Source organism: Mixophyes fleayi, chromosome 3, assembly GCF_038048845.1.
Source record: "Mixophyes fleayi isolate aMixFle1 chromosome 3, aMixFle1.hap1, whole genome shotgun sequence".
Taxonomy (NCBI): domain Eukaryota; kingdom Metazoa; phylum Chordata; class Amphibia; order Anura; family Limnodynastidae; genus Mixophyes; species Mixophyes fleayi.
In genome coordinates this window covers 222,651,808-222,671,442 of record NC_134404.1, presented here as the reverse complement: position 1 = coordinate 222,671,442, position 19,635 = coordinate 222,651,808, and the positions used below count along the sequence as shown (strand labels likewise).

The window sequence follows — 19,635 nt, the reverse complement described above, 5'->3', positions numbered from 1 at the left end:
TTCTTGATGAAGGTGAAGGGAGAGGTGGTTTGGTCATTCTTGTGGCTCCAGCTGAACCACGAAGATCCTGATGCACAGAAATCCCATTTTCCTTTTAGCTATTTTGACTGCTAGAAGAGTTTCAGAGCTGGCAGTATTTTGTTCAAGTCTCCCTCTCTTATATTCCACGAAGATAGATCAGTCTTTCAGCCTAAAGTGGTTTCCAGATTTTACCTTACCCAAGACAAAGTGTTTCTGGCCTTGGCTCAGGGTAGATCTCCTAACAATGAGGGTGATGACGATGTTGTCAGAGCTTTAAGAAACTATATTCATAGAAATCACAACATTTACAAGACTAAGGATAGGTTTATCCTCTAGGAGGCCCACAAGAGGACTTGGCCAGTGTCCAAGGCATCGATTGCAAGATGGATTTGTTGGTAGTCCATCAGGCTTACAATGGAGAAGGGCAACCTGTTACAGAAAATCTCAGGGCTTACTCCACCAGAAAGATGGGTTGCTTGTGGGCAGCATGGACTGGCACTGGTCTCAGCTAGCAGCTGTGTTGGGCTGATACCTGGTCCTTGTTTACACATTTACCAATTGCTATAGGTTTAATGTTTGCATCTAGGGATCTGCTTGGATCTCAGAAAATCAACTGTTTCTTATCATCAGGCTGGAAAGGGTTATTAGACCATTTCTAAACAATTTCAAGTCCATCATTCTACAGTGAAAAAGATTATTCACAAATGGAGAACATTGAAAACAGTTATCAATCTTCCCAGGAGTGAATAGTGGGCCTCCCAGAAAATAACCCAAAAGCTGCATCCAGGGATCTACCAACACAGTAAATATTAATGACTCAGAAAAAGACTGAACAAATATGGCTTTCATGGAAGGGCAGCCAGGAGAAAGCCCATGCTTGACAAAAAAAACACACAAAACATCACAATACAGCTTAGATTTGCAAAGTTGCGTCTGATTGAAACATAATACTTCTGGAATAATACCCTATGGACAGACAAGACAATTGTCTGTTCTTAATGCCATGTTTGGTGAAAACCAAATGAAGCGTACCACAAAAAGAATCTCGTACTGACCAGAACGCTTTTGGGTTGTTTTGTAAACACAAGGCCCTGGATGCCTTGCAGTCAATGTCCTTCATGAAGTCCTCATTATACCAGCATTTGATGCCATTTGTCAGACAACTGAAGCTTGGCCTGTATGTGATCATGCAACACCCAGTGAATCTACAACCGATTTGCTGAAAAAGATAAGAACCAACGTCCAGACCTCAACTCATGCTATGGTTGACCTTAAGAGAGCTGTGCATAAACTAATGAGATCAGAGTTGTATATTAATATTGTAAATATTAATGCTTCTAAACGGTGTAGGCATTGTCCACATTTATAGAAATCAAGGAGAATGCTCACTAGTGTGTGCGGGTTCTTTCGCTAACATTGTATTTTAGATTATTAGCTTTAAAGCCATGAAAGTGTTGCTTGTTTGTCATTCTAAAATGGTGCCTGAATGATGGTGTGGCCACACAGATCAATAAGAGCTCTGTGCTTGCAACTTTGTCTCACAGTCCCAATTGAAGTGGGATTCAGAGAAAAGTACGCTGCATGGATCAATACAAACGACTGAGCTCCTGGAGAAAAGGCTCTTCCAGGCAGCCATTTCTCCTGGAGCTCCAGTGAGGTGCGTAGGGTATCTTCACCCTACCCAAGAATTCCACTTTAATAGGCTTTGAGACTGCACATTAAATGCTTTAAGTTACTGTAGTCATGGTTTTATGCCAAGTTCCATTGTGGGGTGAAACAATAACATCAGAGCTTGGACTATTATCTATTCTCTCTGAAATTTTAACTTGAATCTAAAATCCTAAGCAAACAGGTTAGAGCCTATTTGATTCATTTTCCACTAGAAGGCAACAGAAAAAAAACAACAATGAAAGTGACAGGCATGTACCATCAGCATCTATTATAGAACTGTATACTTGGAATGAAGGTCCAAGTGTAAGAGATTCTTCTACACATGTACAGTGGATATAAAAAAAAGGCTACATATCCTTATTGAAATTGCAAGTGTTTGTGATGTAAAGCCAAATATCCTTTTTCCATATTTAATGTTACCTTGCAACACAAACAAACATTCAAGTAAAAAAACAAATATACAATTTTTAGGAAAATGTAAAAAATAAAAAAAACTATCCTAGTTGCTGGTGTGCACAACTTTTTATAACAGGGCTGTAACTATGTTTAGAGTAAACGACTCAAGTTCAAGGCAATTATAATACAGCTGCATGCAATGAAAGTGATTATGATTTGTCTCAAAGAAAGATCAGTTGTTCCTGTAGGATTTCCTTGCAATTTTGTTTACGGGACCTCATTGTTGAAAGGTACCAAACCAATCAGGAGTATAAAAGAATTTCAAAGGCATTGCATACTTGAGACACTGTGAAGACGGTCCTCAATAAGTGGAGAAAATGTGACAATGGGCATTTCCAAGAACATGACGCCCCTTTGAAGTTGATGGTTACCAATAGGCATACAGCAACATTAAATGAGCTGCAGGAATTTCTATCAGGAACTGGTTACTCCCTGCATGTGACAGCAATCTCCTGTGCTCTGTGCCTGTCTGGGGTATGGTGGCAAGACAAAAGCCATAAAAAAAAGAACATCCAAGCTAGCCTAAATTTTGCCCAAAAAAAATTAAAAAAATATATGCAATCACCATTTCCCACAATGGTCTATAATTAGACAAAGGTTGAACTTTTTGGCATTAATTCGAAAAGATATGTTTGGCGCAAAGACAAAACTGCTCATCAGCCAAAGAACACCATACCAATTGTGAAGCATGCTGGTGGCAGCATCATGCTTTGGGGCTGCTTCTCTTCTGCTAAGAAAGGGTTTCTAGTAAGGATAGAGGGCATAATGAATACCTCCAAATATCAAGTTATTCTGGCACAAACCTGATGGCCTCTGTCTGAAAACTGAATAGGCAGAGGAATTTCACCTTCCAACATAACAATCCAAAGTACACATCTTAGTCCACCAAGGGATGGCTTCAGAAAAGGAAGATCAAAGTCTTATAAGAGCCCCAGACCTCAATCCCATTGATAACCTGAGGAATGGCATAGAGAGAGCTATTCACAGTTGCTAGTTGCGAAGCTGAAGCTTATTCAAAAAGACTCACTACTATAATAAAAGCAAAAGGTGCTACCCCAAAGTATTAGTTGAAGGGTGTACATACTTATGCAATCAGGGAATTATAGGGTTTTTATTTTCACTTTTTCTTTAAAAATTGTCTTTGTTTCTTTTTCACTTGGTTGTAAGGTCACATTAAATGCTATGCCTTTGAATAATTACACCTAAATGCTTGGTGCTTTTACTTCGTATTAAAACAGGGAGGTGAATATTTATGTAATCAATTATTGTCTCTGCTTCCATCCAAGTTAAGAAAAAGCTTTATTTTTTTTATTTGACATTAGAGTATTTTGTGTGAATCAGTGTTAAGAATTCTCACGAGATATGTAATCATGTTATGTGTTGGCCATAATTAAACAAAGATTACATAAAAACAAAGGATTCTCAAATTAATCCATTTCGATGCCATGATATGAAAATAAAATCTGAAAGCTAACTGAATACTTTTTAAAGTCACTGAACGAACGTGACAACTCTTTATTCTATAATCAATAAATTATAATCCATCAAAGTACAATGCGTAGTTGCCAACTGTTTCTAATAAAGTACAATCCCACGTTTTAAAAATTTCTCCCTGGAAATGTCAGTTTTTCAGAACGGACCAAGTTAGCAGTGCATTTCCTTTTAGTCTATGGGGGCGCACATTGTTGGCAATTGCAGTAGAAATCTCCACTCATTTTTCCTCGCATCTCTATTGGGTGAAAGGAAAAATGAGTGGAGATTTCTGTTAAAATCTCCACCACAAAGTGTCTCCGCACTTCACGCCCGAATCCCCCCCCCTATATATTGAATGCAACTCTCATTCTATGTATTTTGTCTTTATTACCAGTGTCTTATAAGTTAAAACTTTCTGCACTCGAGTATAACAAAAAAAATGAATTTTAACCAAGGTATTCAACTATTTATGTGGAATCAGTAGGTCCTGATTTTTTTTTTTGTTTTATATTGCATTTAACATTGATGTATTCATACACATCTATTTTAACCTACCAATCACTTGATGACATTTATTAGGTATTTATTGGCTGAATATAACTTGCTACACTCCGCTTCCATCTCCTATCAATAGACTTAAAATCATCAATGGGTGTTATTCAATTGCATGATGCAGCCAATTTAGATTTTTAGTTTCTATTTCAAGGTAATTTTCTTTTCACCTTCGAACAAAACCCACCCCAAAAATCCTCACTAGTGTGGAAAATATCAACCACCAAGCTCACCAATAGTATGTATGTATGTATGGGCCCATCCCATACAAGAAAAGGACGTAATGAGTGTTGCATCAATAGCATTGAAAGACTGATCTCTGAAATATTTCCTGTATGAAACGTAATTGGATCATTTGGTCCGCTGCATGAAAGACTATAGCAGTTTCAGGGATGGTGAGCAGTGCGGAAGTGTTTAACAGAGACAGCATAATGCAGTTGTTAATGGTAGAGGAGAGAAAAGGGATTATCTTTATAATGTCCATCTTTGCTCCCTCAGTGTCTTATTGGGCAAAATACAAGGCAACAAAATGTTAAGTCTAACAATTAAATATTGCTTGAAGGACTATATAACGTGAATATGGAAAGAGGACACAAAGGATGATTAAAAGGGCAGGTAAAGGCAGCAGCACATGAAAGTGAAACAAGAGCATTGAGATCACTAAAGGTAGTAAAGTAACTGTGTACCAAGAACTTGGAATATAAATTGAAGGGTGGCACAATTTAGTTATGTGATACAATATCAATAACCTCAAATTTTACGGAGAATAACGCAGCCACTGTTCTCCTTGTCTTTTCCAGATCCCGAGTTTTCCATGATCATCAGTCAAAGTCGTCTAAAGGAACAACTTGAACAAGTCCACCAGCAGGCAGAGGAGACCCAGGCACTGCTCAGACTGGCCATCAGTCAGACAGACAGTTTAAACTTGAATGAGTGATTTGCTAGCCTTGCTTTAATATTTTTTACATAGTATTGGCTAGTGGGGAAAGCTGTAATTCACCCCACTGACTGTTGCTTGTAGTGTTTTACTTTTCAAAGTAGGGAAATTATTTAGTGATGTGGGTCTTGTTACTGCTAGTGTTGACGGTGCAACCTCCTGATAATAAGCATTGGCTTGATACTTGCAGAACACAAACCCCATTCTCACTGGATAGAGCACATTCCTTGTATTGGATACACAGATCCACTTTAAAGGGTATCTCCACTCAAAAATGACTTAGACAATTTCACTTATTGTTAGTTATTACAACAACTCATATTTTAAATGGGACTTTTGCTTGGAATTGGCTAATAAAGACCCAGAAACACACTGTTACTGACATTTCAAAGGTTGTTTAGAATGGTCATTCATTAGGGATATCTGCAACCAGAAAAACAATCTGTGCACTGCACTTTGATCAACAGGAATTACTCAAGAAAGTTGTAATATTCAGCATAATGATTTTAACTAGGCAACATCATTTTTCAGTGGAATTATACTTGTTAACTGCATCTTCCAAAATCACGTCTCCCTTTTATTTATTATACACCTTTGTGTTCTTTATTGAAAAATACCTTTCAGAATTGGATTTTATATGTTATATAACTTTGTGTTTTATACCAGATTACTTTTAATTCATTGCCAGTGTATTGTAACATAAAAATGTTGACATGGTCATATTGTGAACCGGTGGATGTATAAAGGAGTAATTTGAATATTAAATTAAAGTGGAAAGTTGAATGTTTATTTGGGCATGTTTCATTGTGGCTGACCTATCATTGTTTAGCTTGTTCAGCAACTGTGTTAATACTGTGTCTGTTTCAGTAATGCCTTTGCACTGTACAAAACAAAAAGAAGATAAAAATAAATACACAGATTTTAGGCTAATTAAAATTACTTCAAACATATTTATTAATTAATAACATGCTATATAGATTAAAAGAAATAAACTACATTATTTTTTTTAAATATAACTCTTATGTACATGGGCATCAGAACAAACCAAAAAACAAATCCGAACTCAGTGTATGAAAGTGGAGTTTGTGTAAAACGTGAACCAAATGTTTTTTACTTGTATTACTCTATTAACTGATGTGTGACATTAACTCAACATAACTTTATAAAAAAAAAACAGGTTTTATTTGCAGTTGCGTACAAATCCTGTAGACATAAATATCCAGACCTATGGGCTAACATAGATGTCCATCTCCAGTCCTCTTATGCGCTCTAGGCCTTGTTTTAGCATATGCCTGTTGGAGAAATGTAGTGTAACATTTGTCTTTATTGTACACCTTCACTAAAGACTGTACTTCCACAAACCTAAGAGGGATGCTTGACAACGAGTGATGGGAAACTATAGGCTAGCATTTTATCACCCTTCCCTTGACTGGTATCATCATAATTTAAAACACAAATAAGTAAATTATAGTAGTGAGGTTTAAAAAAAGTGCAATATTATAAACCTTCATTCGATAGACAAAAACAGCAATGTACAGTGTAAGTGTATTCATGTGAGGAAAACGGTGAAAGATATATAAAAAAAAAAAAAGACACTTTATATCGACAAATAAAGAGAAATTAATAATGGTTCAACATTTTGTTTTGCTCTGAAACGAGCAAAGGAACAAATGTTTTCAAAGTGATAATTCTTATTTTCCTTCGACCCCACCCATTTTTATATATAATATATCCGTGTTTTAGAATTTAATAAGGCAAAGAAACATCTATAGGTAAGTAGAGCAGACAAAAAGTAACAGTTACAATATAGAGACTTTTTTTTCTTTCAATTTCTGTTATTGTACAACAAATATTCAAGTATGGTAAAATCAGGTATAATTTACTATGGAAACATTGGTTCAAAAATTATTTAAAAAATAAAATAAAAGCAAATCAAACAACTAGTTTCTTACTGATCAAAATTAAGCAATTGTCAATTACTTTCAAAGAAAACGAGAAAGAAACCAACCTATGAGATGATTCAGATATGCATGTACTAATTACATTTCTGAGAACCTGATACAGTAGCCTATACATTAAAGCCCCTATAAATGGAGTTCTCAGCAATAATATTTAAACCAAATGGCTTAAATGGAACCACTCTATAGCCCTACATGTAGAGCTATGATGGTATATTCAAGTATTAAACATACAGTGTAAAAGATTATTAGCAGGTTAAACAATTGTTTAAAATTGGACAATCCCAAAAACTCTCCCACACAGTCTTGATGCTTCCAATTAATGTTTCCCCTTCAACGTAGGTAAAGACTTCAAATGTAATGGTATTTGCTGGAAGCAGCATTTGAGAGAAAGCAGCTGGTTTATGCACCGGACACGGTCTGTTTGGATAGAGCAGCTGTCCATCGGCTGGTTCTAGTAAGGTTTTCCACATATATAGTAAACAATCCTTTTTAAACTTTACAAAGATTCCCTGGGGCTTTAATGATGATTTTTAAAATGTCACTTTTGGTGTTCAATTTACCTCTGTGAACACAAAACAGAAAAAGATTATGTATAAAGAAAGCATATTAAGAATATTTTTAAACATAGAGCTAGTTTGTAGATCAAAGGTCAATGGCACTCAACTTACAATGTAACTTTACATGGAATTCAGTATGATAGGATAAAGCAAAAATCATTCCTGCACTTTCCAGGTGGCAGTAATATCCAAGTGAGATCCTCAGTTCTGTTGGAGTAACTTTTTTTTTTTTTTTTTTTTTTTTAAAGTGATGGGAAAAGTGACAAAACTTTTCCCATTCAATGTTCGTTTGGAAAGGGTATCGACGACTGCGCTGTCTGTCTGAAAAAAAAAATGCCCCCTCCAGCAAGACAGAGAATCTCCTACAATCAGCTGTTACATGTACAGTGTTAGCAAGAGTGCGTGGCACAACAAATGCTATCATTTTGGCCATGTTCCCAATCGTGTCATTTTGCAGCGGGTGCAGGGCCAAAAATGACCAGTCACTAAATGTAGTATATTTTTTGTTTACTATATTTTAGGCTTCTTCAGATTAGAAAGAAGTCCCATACATAAGTTTCATTTTTTTTTTTTTGACGGTGGTGGAAAATCTATGTTTCAACACTCCAGAATCACTTATGCACACAGCTGCTTGCGAGCAACCTCTTGTTAATCATGACTTTACCTCATATTTCTATTCCAACATCATCTTAACCACTGTTAGGGCAGCACGGTGGCTAATGGTTAGCACTTCTGCCTCACAGCACTGGTGTCATGAATTCAATTCCTGGCCATGGCCTTATCTGTGTGGAGTTTGTATGTTCTCCCTGTGTTTGCGTGGGTTTTCTCCGGGTACTCCGGTTTCCTCCCACACTCCAAAAACATACTAGTAGGTTAATTGGCTGCTAACAAAATTGACGTGTGTGTGTGTGTGTGTGTGTGTGTTTTAGGGAATTTAGACTGTAAGCTCCAATGGGGCAGGGACTGATGTGAGTGAGTTCTCTGTACAGTGCTGTGGAATTAGTGGCGCTATATAAATAAATGATGATGATGATGTTCTTCATTAATCTTAAGCAAATTAAGCAGTCTGCACCACTGTAGCTCTAGCAAACATGTCTGAACAATCACCCCTCTCTCAAAGTGACGTTTACTTCTCTAACCAGGTAGGATAATGATATGAAAGCATTTTTATACATGATCTTAAACAAAGACATTATAATTTCTTAATTACCTGTGTGGAAGTACTAGTTTAAAATCCCATTTACTCAATATTTGTATTATTTTGGTAGTTATCTCACTAAAATATAAATTGTACACAACAGAGAAGAGCCAACTATTTATTTTATTGGTTCAGTATTATACACAGCCAATAAAACTATTACTGTACCTGCTGTTTGTGGTGTTTGTACACTATCGACTTCAAAAGCTATAATTGGACTCAGAGGAAGATCCTGAATGCTGTTTCCCTCATTGTTTAGAGAATCAAGTTTGATGGATTTAGTTCCAACTGGCAAGTTTATAATCTCTTCAAAGTTGTTATTCGGCGTACATAAACCATTTTCATTTGGCTGTTTCTCAGAGCTAAAAGCCATTAAAAAAAAAAAAAAAAAAAAAAAAAAAGACCCATTAAGGAGAGTTCATCAAAGCAAGCATATTTCAAGGCTGGTACATGTACAGGTTTTGTTTTGCATCTGGAGAGCTGTATGTGTTCAACAGCAGAGTGCAAAACAGTATAAGAACACCAACATACATTTAAATTTGTTCAGGTAAAGACTCTAGTATTACCTATCCAAAGTAATGATCCTCGGCGAGGGGGCCAGCGATTCTCCATTGTGAGGGGTTTCTACAGGGCTCTGGAGAAATACAGATTCCTGCTCCTGTTGTGATGGTGTAATGGCTGGAAAGAAAATGCACATACAGGGCCTCATATAGAGCTTGGAGTAAATACAGCTAAAGGTGCAATTTTGGAAACCTTGTGCAAACCTGGGAAAAACCATGTAGGGGGTGGAGGTTGTCGAGTGTCAGATTTCTGGACAGATATAGTGTTGGGAGTGGGCACATCCTAACTTAACTTCAAATCTCAGTGTAAAAGTTAATCTGACCAGTATTTGGGTGCCACAGGCAGAAGCGCAGTATGTTCCCTGCATGCAAAAAAATAAATTGTATTTGCACCACTCACACTGCAACATAGTTTGTCCAGGTGCTGCTAATTATAAATGACACCCATAATGAACATTATAAGCTATCAGATTGTAAACATTTCAGGGGTATACTTATTAAACTGGGGGTTTGAAAAAGTGGAGATGTTGCCTAAAGCAACCAATCAGATTCTAGCTGTCATTTTGTAGAATGCACTAATTAAATGATAACTAGAATCTGATTGGTTGCTATAGGCAACATCGCCACTTTTACAAACCCGCAGTTTGTTAAATATACCCCCAGGAGTAAGTTCCTCATCAAGACTTCAGTGGGTCAATAGCTTGGACTAAATATATGAATGACATTAGTAGAAGCTATTATTTTTTGGCCTATTTTTCTTTTGTGTCAACTAGGACAACTATATGAAATGAAAAAAAACAAAAACAAAACAAAAACATAACCACAGCAATAATGGAACATCTGTAATATAAGAAGAGTTGTTACCATTGCTCAGTTTATTGGTGCTAACCATTTGCAGCACTGTCTAAAAGATAATATAACGCTTACATATCAGCTTTATACAGTGTTAGCAATGCTGCCTCACAGCCCTGGGATCACAGATTCATTTCAACCAAGGCCCTATGTGCGGAGTTTGTTTTGGCATGGATATCAGCTGATGCTACGGATTCCTCCCACAATCCAAAGACATACTGGTAGGTTAACTGGCTTCTGATAAAATGGACACTAGTGTGTGCTAGGTAGGGAATTTAGAACCTATTAGAGCAGGGACTGATGTGAATGATTACATATTCTCTGTACAGCGCTCTGAAATATGATTGGAGCTACATAAATAATTGTTTATTTCAAGTTGTTTTTTTTTAATGCTGGTGGTGCTTGTAAAAATCATAGTGTAATACTGCAAATAATAATGCCTGATAATGTATTAAATACCTGTGCTTTCCACTGTTTTTGATATTTCTCCATTTCTTTCAACATTGGATTGCTGCGGAAAGATTACAATAATACAATTAGCAAGTTGTAGCAGTTTGTAGTAGATCTCTATGAACACAAGAAAACTAAATTTGAGGCTTGATAATTTTACAGCTACACGCTAGTCATCTTTTAGAAAACAGTTGATTGGATGTCCTCAAATTTCTTACCAGCTTTAAGCCCTATAATAATTGTTTTCCATTTGTCCCTTCTGCATATAAGATCAGAATTGCTCATACACTTAGACATTCCAGCAGACTAAACTAGGGATGTGCTGAATTCTTGATTCAGTGTTCTGACCAAATTCAGACATTTTTCAAAGGATTTAGCGCTGGACAAATCCTATTTTTAACACTGAACCAAATCCAATAACTTTCTCTATGGTGCTTACTGGCTGCTGTCCGCTGCACTTGCAGTCACTGCTTGATACTGTGGTTATCACAACATGTTAGTGCTAAGTTATCATAAGCCTATATGACCCCAAAAGTGGCACTTCCTCTTGTCGATTCCATGCTCATTGAGGACCAATAAGCATTAGAGGCGGCTGAGAGAGTCAGAAGAGGACTAGTAAGGTGAAGGGATCTGGCAGTTGGGGGTGGGTCTCAGCACAATAGGGGGCTGACAGTTGGGGGAGGGTTTCAGCACAATAGAGGGCTGGCAGTTGGGGGAGGGTCTCAGCACAATAGAGGGCTGGCAGTTGGGGGAGGGTCTCAGCACAATAGAGGGCTGGCAGTTGGGGGAGGGTCTCAGCACAATAGAGGGCTGGCAGTTGGGGGAGGGTCTCAGCACAATAGAGGGCTGGCAGTTGGGGGAGGGTCTCAGCACAATAGAGGGCTGGCAGTTGGGGGAGGGTCTCAGCACAATAGAGGGCTGGCAGTTGGGGGAGGGTCTCAGCACAATAGGGGGCTGGCAGTTGGGGGGGGAAGGTCGCAACACAATAGGGGGCTGGCAGTTGGGGTGGGGGGTCGCAGCACAGTAGGGGGCTGGCAGTTGGGGGGGTGGGTCGCAGCACAGTAGGGGGCTGGCAGTTGGGGGGGGTGGGTCGCAGCACAGTAGGGGGCTGGCAGTTGGGGGGGTGGGTCGCAGCACAATAGGGGGCTGGCAGTTGGGGGGTGGGTCGCAGCACAATAGGGGGCTGGCAGTTGGGGGGTGGGTCGCAGCACAATAGGGGGCTGGCAGTTGGGGGGTGGGTCGCAGCACAATAGGGGGCTGGCAGTTGGGGGGTGGGTCGCAGCACAATAGGGGGCTGGCAGTTGGGGGGTGGGTCGCAGCACAATAGGGGGCTGGCAGTTGGGGGGTGGGTCGCAGCACAATAGGGGGCTGGCAGTTGGGGGAGGGTCTCCGCACAATAGGGGGCTGGCAGTTGGGGGAGGGTCTCCGCACAATAGGGGGCTGGCAGTTGGGGGAGGGTCTCCGCACAATAGGGGGCTGGCAGTTGGGGGAGGGTCTCCGCACAATAGGGGGCTGGCAGTTGGGGGAGGGTCTCCGCACAATAGGGGGCTGGCAGTTGGGGGAGGGTCTCCGCACAATAGGGGGCTGGCAGTTGGGGGAGGGTCTCCGCACAATAGGGGGCTGGCAGTTGGGGGAGGGTCTCCGCACAATAGGGGGCTGGCAGTTGGGGGAGGGTCTCCGCACAATAGGGGGCTGGCAGTTGGGGGGGGAGGGTCTCAGCACAATAGGGGGCTGGCAGTTGGGGGGGAGGGTCTCAGCACAATAGGGGGCTGGCAGTTGGGGGGAGGGTCGCAGCACAATAGGGGGCTGGCAGTTGGGGGGAGGGTCGCAGCACAATAGGGGGCTGGCAGTTGGGGGGGAGGGTCGCAGCACAATAGGGGGCTGGCAGTTGGGGGGGAGGGTCGCAGCACAATAGGGGGCTGGCAGTTGGGGGGGAGGGTCGCAGCACAATAGGGGGCTGGCAGTTGGGGGGGGTCGCAGCACAATAGGGGGCTGGCAGTTGGGGGGGGGGTCGCAGCACAATAGGGGGCTGGCAGTTGGGGGGGGTCGCAGCACAATAGGGGGCTGGCAGTTGGGGGGGGGTCTCCGCACAATAGGGGGCTGGCAGTTGGGGGAGGGTCTCCGCACAATAGGGGGCTGGCAGTTGGGGGAGGGTCTCCGCACAATAGGGGGCTGGCAGTTGGGGGAGGGTCTCCGCACAATAGGGGGCTGGCAGTTGGGGGAGGGTCTCTGCACAATAGGGGGCTGGCAGTTGGGGGAGGGTCTCTGCACAATAGGGGGCTGGCAGTTGGGGGGTGGGGTCTCAGCACAATAGGGGGCTGGCAGTTGGGGGAGGGTCTCAGCACAATAGGGGGCTGGCATTTGGGGGGTCTGAGCACAATAGGGGGCTGGCATTTGGGGGGTCTGAGCACAATAGGGGGCTGGCAGTTGGGGGGTGGGGTCTCTGCTCAGTAGGATTTTGCGATTCAGCAAAATACTAAAATAATGTATTCAGAAAATCCATATTTTTCTGGACAACTACATGTCAGCAAGAAATTTTGGCCCTTGCGTATTAAAATTCCTGTGCTGTTCTGTGAAGAGCCAACTGTGACAGCTGCAGGTAAAATCCATTGCTTCTTTTCTGTGAATACATTTAATGCCAATATGTGGTTTTAGCCTAATCAGGAATGTTTACAAGACAATTACTAGTTTTAAAATTACCTTATCCCCAGTTTCACTACGCCTGGTTCTCTTCATGATCTCTTCCAGTCGCTGTACAAAAGAAAAAAAAAAAAGAAAAAATATTGTAGGTTAGTTGAAGGAATGAAATTATTTACCAGCAGAACAGAACTCCACAATGCTATTCTGTTATCGCAAACAGACCAGCCAGTGTCCCCACTCACAAAGTTGGCAAAGCAGGTAGCCAATGGAAGCTGTTGCAAGCAGTCATGACAGATACTGAGGTGTCTCAGTAACATTTTTGGGACAAACTCTGGTCTCCTACTGAGCATTTGACCTGCATTTTATACACAAATGTTGAATGGGCATAACATATATTCAAAGTAATATACATTCAAAATGTAGATGTCACAGTGACTATCTAATAAATAATATGTTCTCAGTTGGCTACGTCTGTGTTTTTCTCTAACAGTATAATAGGGGATTTTGTTATTGTAATTAGTTTTCATTTATTACAGAATGGATGTATTAATCAGTTTTACACGTTTTTAAAATTAGTGAGGATCTACAAATGAACATTGTATTTGTAAAGCACATAGGATCAAACATAAAAATGTATTTTCTCAATTTGGCTGTTTGTTAGCCTGGGGATAAAAAACAAGGACATACTATTATAGAAGTATCCTCTTACCTTCTTCCTCTCTGAACGTTCTTGCTCCTCTTTTTGGAAATGTTTTTCACGCTCTATCCTAATGCGATTTGCTTCTTCTTTCTAGATGAATTATATAAAAGTGGTAGTTCTACAATTATTAGCAGTTGCTAATTTTTTTTATTACAAGCATTAAGTGAGGTCACCAAAAACCTGCAATAAAAACACTTTGGGAGAGAATCAATTCAGCGCGATGTGTCTCCGGAATGTTCACAGAGACACATCGCAACAATGTTCTGACTGGTATATCTGCTAATGAGCAAAGATTACCTATCATAATGGCCAGCAATGTGCGCAGCCAGACATGGCGGTAATGTCCAGCAGCACATACCTGGCAAATGAATTCCCCCCTTGAGCTGCACATTTCTGGAACCTGAATTTGAGTTAGGCCTCATGTATTAATGGCTAAAGGATATTGATAATATCAACTGTATTTGGACATAACATCTGTTTATTAACATTGAGATAGATGAAAAAGGCAGAGTCCATCCAGCAACGGTAATGGGGGTGTTCATAAAGTTATCCACAAAACTACGGCGTAATCTTATAAGGATGTCCTAGAATGACTTATATGTGATATTTAGCTACCCTTTTCACTTTATGAGATGGATGTTGGTCCAACGCCTGGGTTCCCTACCATCGCTATACCCAGCTTACTTTTTGGATAGACTGTCCTCTTCTTTTCATTACCTATGCCAACACCACACCTATGTGTTTTCTCCTCTCCTCAGTCAGTGTCTCTGATCCTGCTTGCTGCGCCAATACTCCCTGGTGCAGGCTCAGATTGTGCTGAATAGCTCCTTCTTTTATCCCCCAGTTCTCATGCCACTTTCCTCAAATCACACTGATACACTATTCCCCACCTAGTTATTTCAGCTATTTGTTTCCTGTGTACGGTTTTGTCTATATTGTAGGGTCATGTTTTTTTTTTGTTTGTTTTTTTTTTAATTCCTGTTTTGTCATGTACCGTTTTACTGTATGCTCAATTTACGGTGCTGCGGACCTTTTATGGCACCTTATCAACAAAATATAACAACAGATGTACCAGACAACAATGATGACTGGAATTCATGTAAAAATATGTCCTCCGTATTGGGACTGTGTGCTATAACAGGCTGCATCTAATTTGAAAGAGTGCTGTGGTCAAACACTTATGTTCTTTATAGCTTGGCAGACATGCACAGTGTGAATTGGGTGATTAATACAGGGGTAGCGCTAGTAATGTAACATTAATTCTAAAACTGCAGTTTCACCATTATAACCTGCATCAGATCCCAGGATTTTGTGGCTTCAGTTGTCTGTAATGGTGTGGGGATGTATTGCTTTAATTTCAAACAGAGCTGCAGTAGAATGCGCTCAACAATGCATTTTACCTTCATGGTTGATATCTGCAAATTTCCTTTTGTGGTGTTTACTGGTATTATAAGTACATAATACATTACCCAATGAATTACCTATGTGAATATTGGAGGAGAGTATACAAACTTCAAAAAAATACTTGTATAAATTGTGCTTAGGGATGCAATCAATATGTACTATGATAACAGTAAGAAACATACAAGGAATAAGGCTTTAGGAAATCAATGCTGATTTACAAGCAGAGTATGAAGGCAGTCATCCTGCTGCCTTGCACAGTCATAGTTACCACTCAGACTTCAACAATCCTTTTTCTTACTAGCAATGAGTACAATATTAGACTTGTCAAGATGAAGGCATGCATACATTTCCTGAGAATATCCATAATATATTACATTTATTTTTCATCAGATCTAGTCCCAAACCGGTCTTACAGTATGTGCAGCTGTTCCTATGGAAAAAAAAATGAACAGGACTGCTACAGATCATCTACAGTAGTAAGGTTCTCTAAAGAAACCCGCCATCCTTTTGTTTCAGCCTGTGGGATGTACATTGGATGAGACTAAGAAGTTTAAAACACAATTATGGCATTCAATATACAGTCAAGTCCATTAATATTGGGACATCAACACACTTCTCATACTTTGGGCTCTATACACCACCACAATAGATTTGAAATGAAACAAACAAGATGTGCTGCAGACTTTCAGCTTTAAATTGAGGGAATTTACATCCAAATCAGATGAACAGTGTAGGAATTACAACAGTTTATATATGTGCCTCCCACTTTTTAAGGGACCAAAAGTAATGGGACAAACTAAACAATCCTACATCAAACGTTCACTTTTTTATACTTTGTTGCAAATCCTTTGCAGTCAATTACAGCCTGAAGTCTGAAACGCATAGACATCACCAGACGCTGAGTTTCATCCCTGGTGATGCTCTGCCAGGCCTCTACTGCAAATGTCTTCAGTTCCTGCTTGTTCTTGGGGCATTTTCCCTTCAGTTTTGTCTTCATCAAGTAAAATGCATGCTCAATTAGATTCAGGTCAGGTGATTGACTTGGCCATTGCATAACATTCCACTTGTTTCCTTAAAAAACTCTTTGGTTGCTTTTGCAGTATGCTTCAGGTCATTGTCCATCTGCACTGTTAAGCGCCGTCCAATGAGTTCTGAAGCATTTGACTGAATATGAGCAGATATATGCCCGAAACACTTCAGAATTCATCCTGCTGCTTTTGTCAGCAGTCACATCATCAAAAAATACAAGGGAACCAGTTCCATGGGCAGCCATACATGCCCACGCCATGACACTACCACCACCATGCTTCACTGATGAGGTGGTATGTTTTGGATCATGAGCAGTTCCTTTCCTTCTCCATACTCTTCTCTTCCCATCACTCTGGTACAAGTTGATCTTTGTCTCATCTGTCCATAGGATGTTGTTCCACAACTCTAATGGCTTTTTTAGATGTTGTTTACCAAACTCTAATCTGGTCTTCCTGTTTTTGTGGCTCACAAATGGTTTACATCTTGTGGTGAACCCTCTCTATTCACTCTTGTGAAGTCTTCTCTTGATTGTTGAGTTTGACACATACACCTACCTCCTGGAGAGTGTTCTTGATTTGGTCAACTGTTGTGAAGGAGTTTTTCTTCACCAGGGAAAAAATTCTTCTGTCATCCACCACAGTTGTTTTCCGTGGTCTTCCAGGTCTTTTGGTGTTGCTGAGCTCTCAGGTGCGTTCTTTCTTTTTAAGAATGTTCCAAACAGTTGATTTGGCCACACCTAATGTTTTTGCTACCTCTCTGATGGGTTTGTTTTGATTTTTCAGCCTAATGATGGCTTTCTTCACTGATAGTGACAGCTCTTTGGATCTCATATTGAGAGTCGACAGCAACAGATTCCAAATGCAAATGTCACACCTAGAATCAACTCCAGATCTTTTACTTGCTTAATTGATGATGAAATAACGAGTGAATAGTCCACACATGTCCATGAAATAGCTTTTGAGTCGATTGTGCCATTACTTTTGGTCCCTTAAAAAGTGGGAGGTACATATAGAAACCGTTGTAATTCTTACACCGTTCACCTGATTTGGATGCAAATACCCTCAAATTAAAGCTGAAAGTCTGCAGCTAAAGCACATCTTGTTTGTTTCATTTCAAATCGATTGTGGTGGTGTATAGAGCCCACAATATGAGAATTGTGTCGATGTCCCAATATTTATGGACTTGACTGTAGGAGTGCAGCCAGGAGTGTTTTCAGAGGGGAACTGTGAACGCACTTGTTTCTGAAGACGCTCCGCTTCCTCTTGCTCCCTTTGCTCTTTTTCCTCTGCTAGTTGTTTGAGCAGCTTTTCTTTTTCCTGACGCTCTTGTTCCTCCTTCTCTTTTCGTTCTGCCTCCTGCTGTTTCGCCTCCTCCTCTCGCTGAGCTCTTTCTTCAGCTTCCCTTCGAACCAATTCCTCCTTTCTCTTCCTGCAACAAGTGGATCATTTATGTAAGTACCCTATGTTTATAAATGTTGGCAACACTGACCACATAGCCAGTGCTCGCTTTCTGTCCTAGGCACATTAACACATAAACTTGACTGTTCACATTAGAACGTTAAATTATGTGAGAACATTTTACCGATCTTCCTCTTCTTTTTCCCTCTTTTCTTCCTCATCTCGCTCTCGCTGTTCTCGAGCAAGTCGTCTTTTCTCAGCAAGAATTCTAGTTGCTTCCTCTGGATTGGTGGTTCCAGCAAATGATTTGCCAGGCACAGTAGGTGATGGTATGACTGGTGTAGATGGCAATACTGGAGAGTCTGTAATGGGGTCAAAAATAAAATCGAAACATTCAAGTTTATGTGATAAATATGAATAACATGGACTGCGGTGGCCAAAACTAAAAGCATAAGATGGTGCAGACATTTTCTAATAAAGTATTTTGGAATGCGTTTGTTGAGTCCTATATGCTAAGTCCAATTACATTTGAAACAATATAATGGGGGTCAGTTTCGAAAACTATTTGACAGTGTAGAACAGGAGGTGTTGCCCATAGCAGCCAGAGTCATTTTGCTATAACATATTAGAAAATGAAAGTGAATATTTGATTGGTTGCTATGAGCAAACCCACCAGTTTTAGACAGTAATACAGGTGTCAGAACTGACCTTATTCTTGTCCCTCTTGCAGTGTTGGTATGCAGATAGTCAGAACTTAGTGTAGTACAGTAACTAAGGCAGAGACTCTGTATTTTGGAGAAATGGTCCTATCTATCTACTCAAAACCCTGGTCTAGTCCATCCAAAGTGTCCCCTACTTTGGGTGTTATGTTTAACATTTTGAGGATAAACGCCTTAGATGTATGTTTGGCTCAATATATATCATAAAAGCAGTAGTTTTGCAATCTAAATTTTAATGTCCATGTGTCTCAAAATTAAAATTAAAGGTTTTCTCGAGAACGAAACGCATTAGGAAACACTAGTGTAAGGTAGGTAAGTAATAGGATTTTTAAAAGCAAACGTCTAATCGTACGGATTAGATCCAATTTAAAACTAGGCAAAACAGATATGTGTAACTCTCTTATTATGTGTAAATTCTGAATCTAGTAAATAACTGACAATGCAGACAACAGAAGGCGGTTGAGAGAGGTCTACCTTGCATAGCTTCAGTAGGACTTGAAGACCTTTTTTCATTAGTGTTTTCTACATCTGCTGGTGAAAGAACTTTTGTCTCTGTAGTTTCATTAGCTGTGAAGTCAGGATGTTTTTCTTCCTGTTTTTTCTTGCTGTCTTCCTTGGTGTCTCTTTTTATTGGTCGGACATTTCCCGGCGACAGTGGACGTTGAGAGATAGTTGCCCCCTTGATGGAACTGTTAGATGGACTTGGTACTGGCTTACTTATACTAAACAAAGTGACTGTTGATTTCTGTGTGGGTCTGCAAACCGAAAGGTTTCATAAATTAATAGGAAAAAAATGCAATTTCAACATCATTAAACTAAACACAAACCTGACTTCAGGTGATATATTATTTAAAGTAAGTGTTACACACTGGTGACCAATGCAACTGAAATAACAAGAAATCTGTGTAGGGTTTACTGAGCTATGAGTGCAGTGCACTGTTAAGTGTGATTTCAAAGTGGAAAAGGAGATAACTTTCTACTTACCTGCCCCAGTGCTAAAAGTATTCACTAAAGTCATGAGGCTGACATACAGTGCACTGCCATTGTGCTGCACGTTA

The 19,635-nt window shown here is 40.0% G+C and overlaps 2 protein-coding genes across 11 annotated transcripts in view; one reads left to right on the top strand and one right to left on the bottom strand.

Annotated features, from left to right (window-relative positions):
* The window catches only part of LOC142144389 (uncharacterized), a 45,117-nt gene extending 39,220 nt beyond the window's left edge, over positions 1 to 5,897 (top strand). For both annotated transcript variants that reach the window (XM_075203164.1, XM_075203165.1), the window contains exon 14: positions 4,974 to 5,897. In XM_075203164.1, the coding sequence (XP_075059265.1) occupies positions 4,974 to 5,110 (137 nt within the window). In that variant the 3' untranslated portion in view covers positions 5,111 to 5,897. The remainder of the gene's footprint in view (positions 1 to 4,973) is intronic.
* Positions 5,898 to 6,040: 143 nt separating this feature from the next.
* Positions 6,041 to 19,635, bottom strand: part of MAP7 (microtubule associated protein 7) — a 122,519-nt gene continuing 108,924 nt past the window's right edge. For all 9 annotated transcript variants that reach the window (XM_075203157.1, XM_075203154.1, XM_075203155.1 and 6 more), the window contains 9 exons: positions 19,052 to 19,332; positions 18,043 to 18,220; positions 17,697 to 17,889; positions 14,038 to 14,118; positions 13,389 to 13,439; positions 10,698 to 10,749; positions 9,393 to 9,504; positions 8,995 to 9,188; positions 6,041 to 7,633 (listed from right to left, as the gene is read on the bottom strand). In XM_075203157.1, coding sequence (XP_075059258.1) covers positions 7,623 to 7,633; positions 8,995 to 9,188; positions 9,393 to 9,504; positions 10,698 to 10,749; positions 13,389 to 13,439; positions 14,038 to 14,118; positions 17,697 to 17,889; positions 18,043 to 18,220; positions 19,052 to 19,332 — 1,153 coding nt within the window. In that variant the 3' untranslated portion in view covers positions 6,041 to 7,622. The remainder of the gene's footprint in view (positions 7,634 to 8,994; positions 9,189 to 9,392; positions 9,505 to 10,697; positions 10,750 to 13,388; positions 13,440 to 14,037; positions 14,119 to 17,696; positions 17,890 to 18,042; positions 18,221 to 19,051; positions 19,333 to 19,635) is intronic.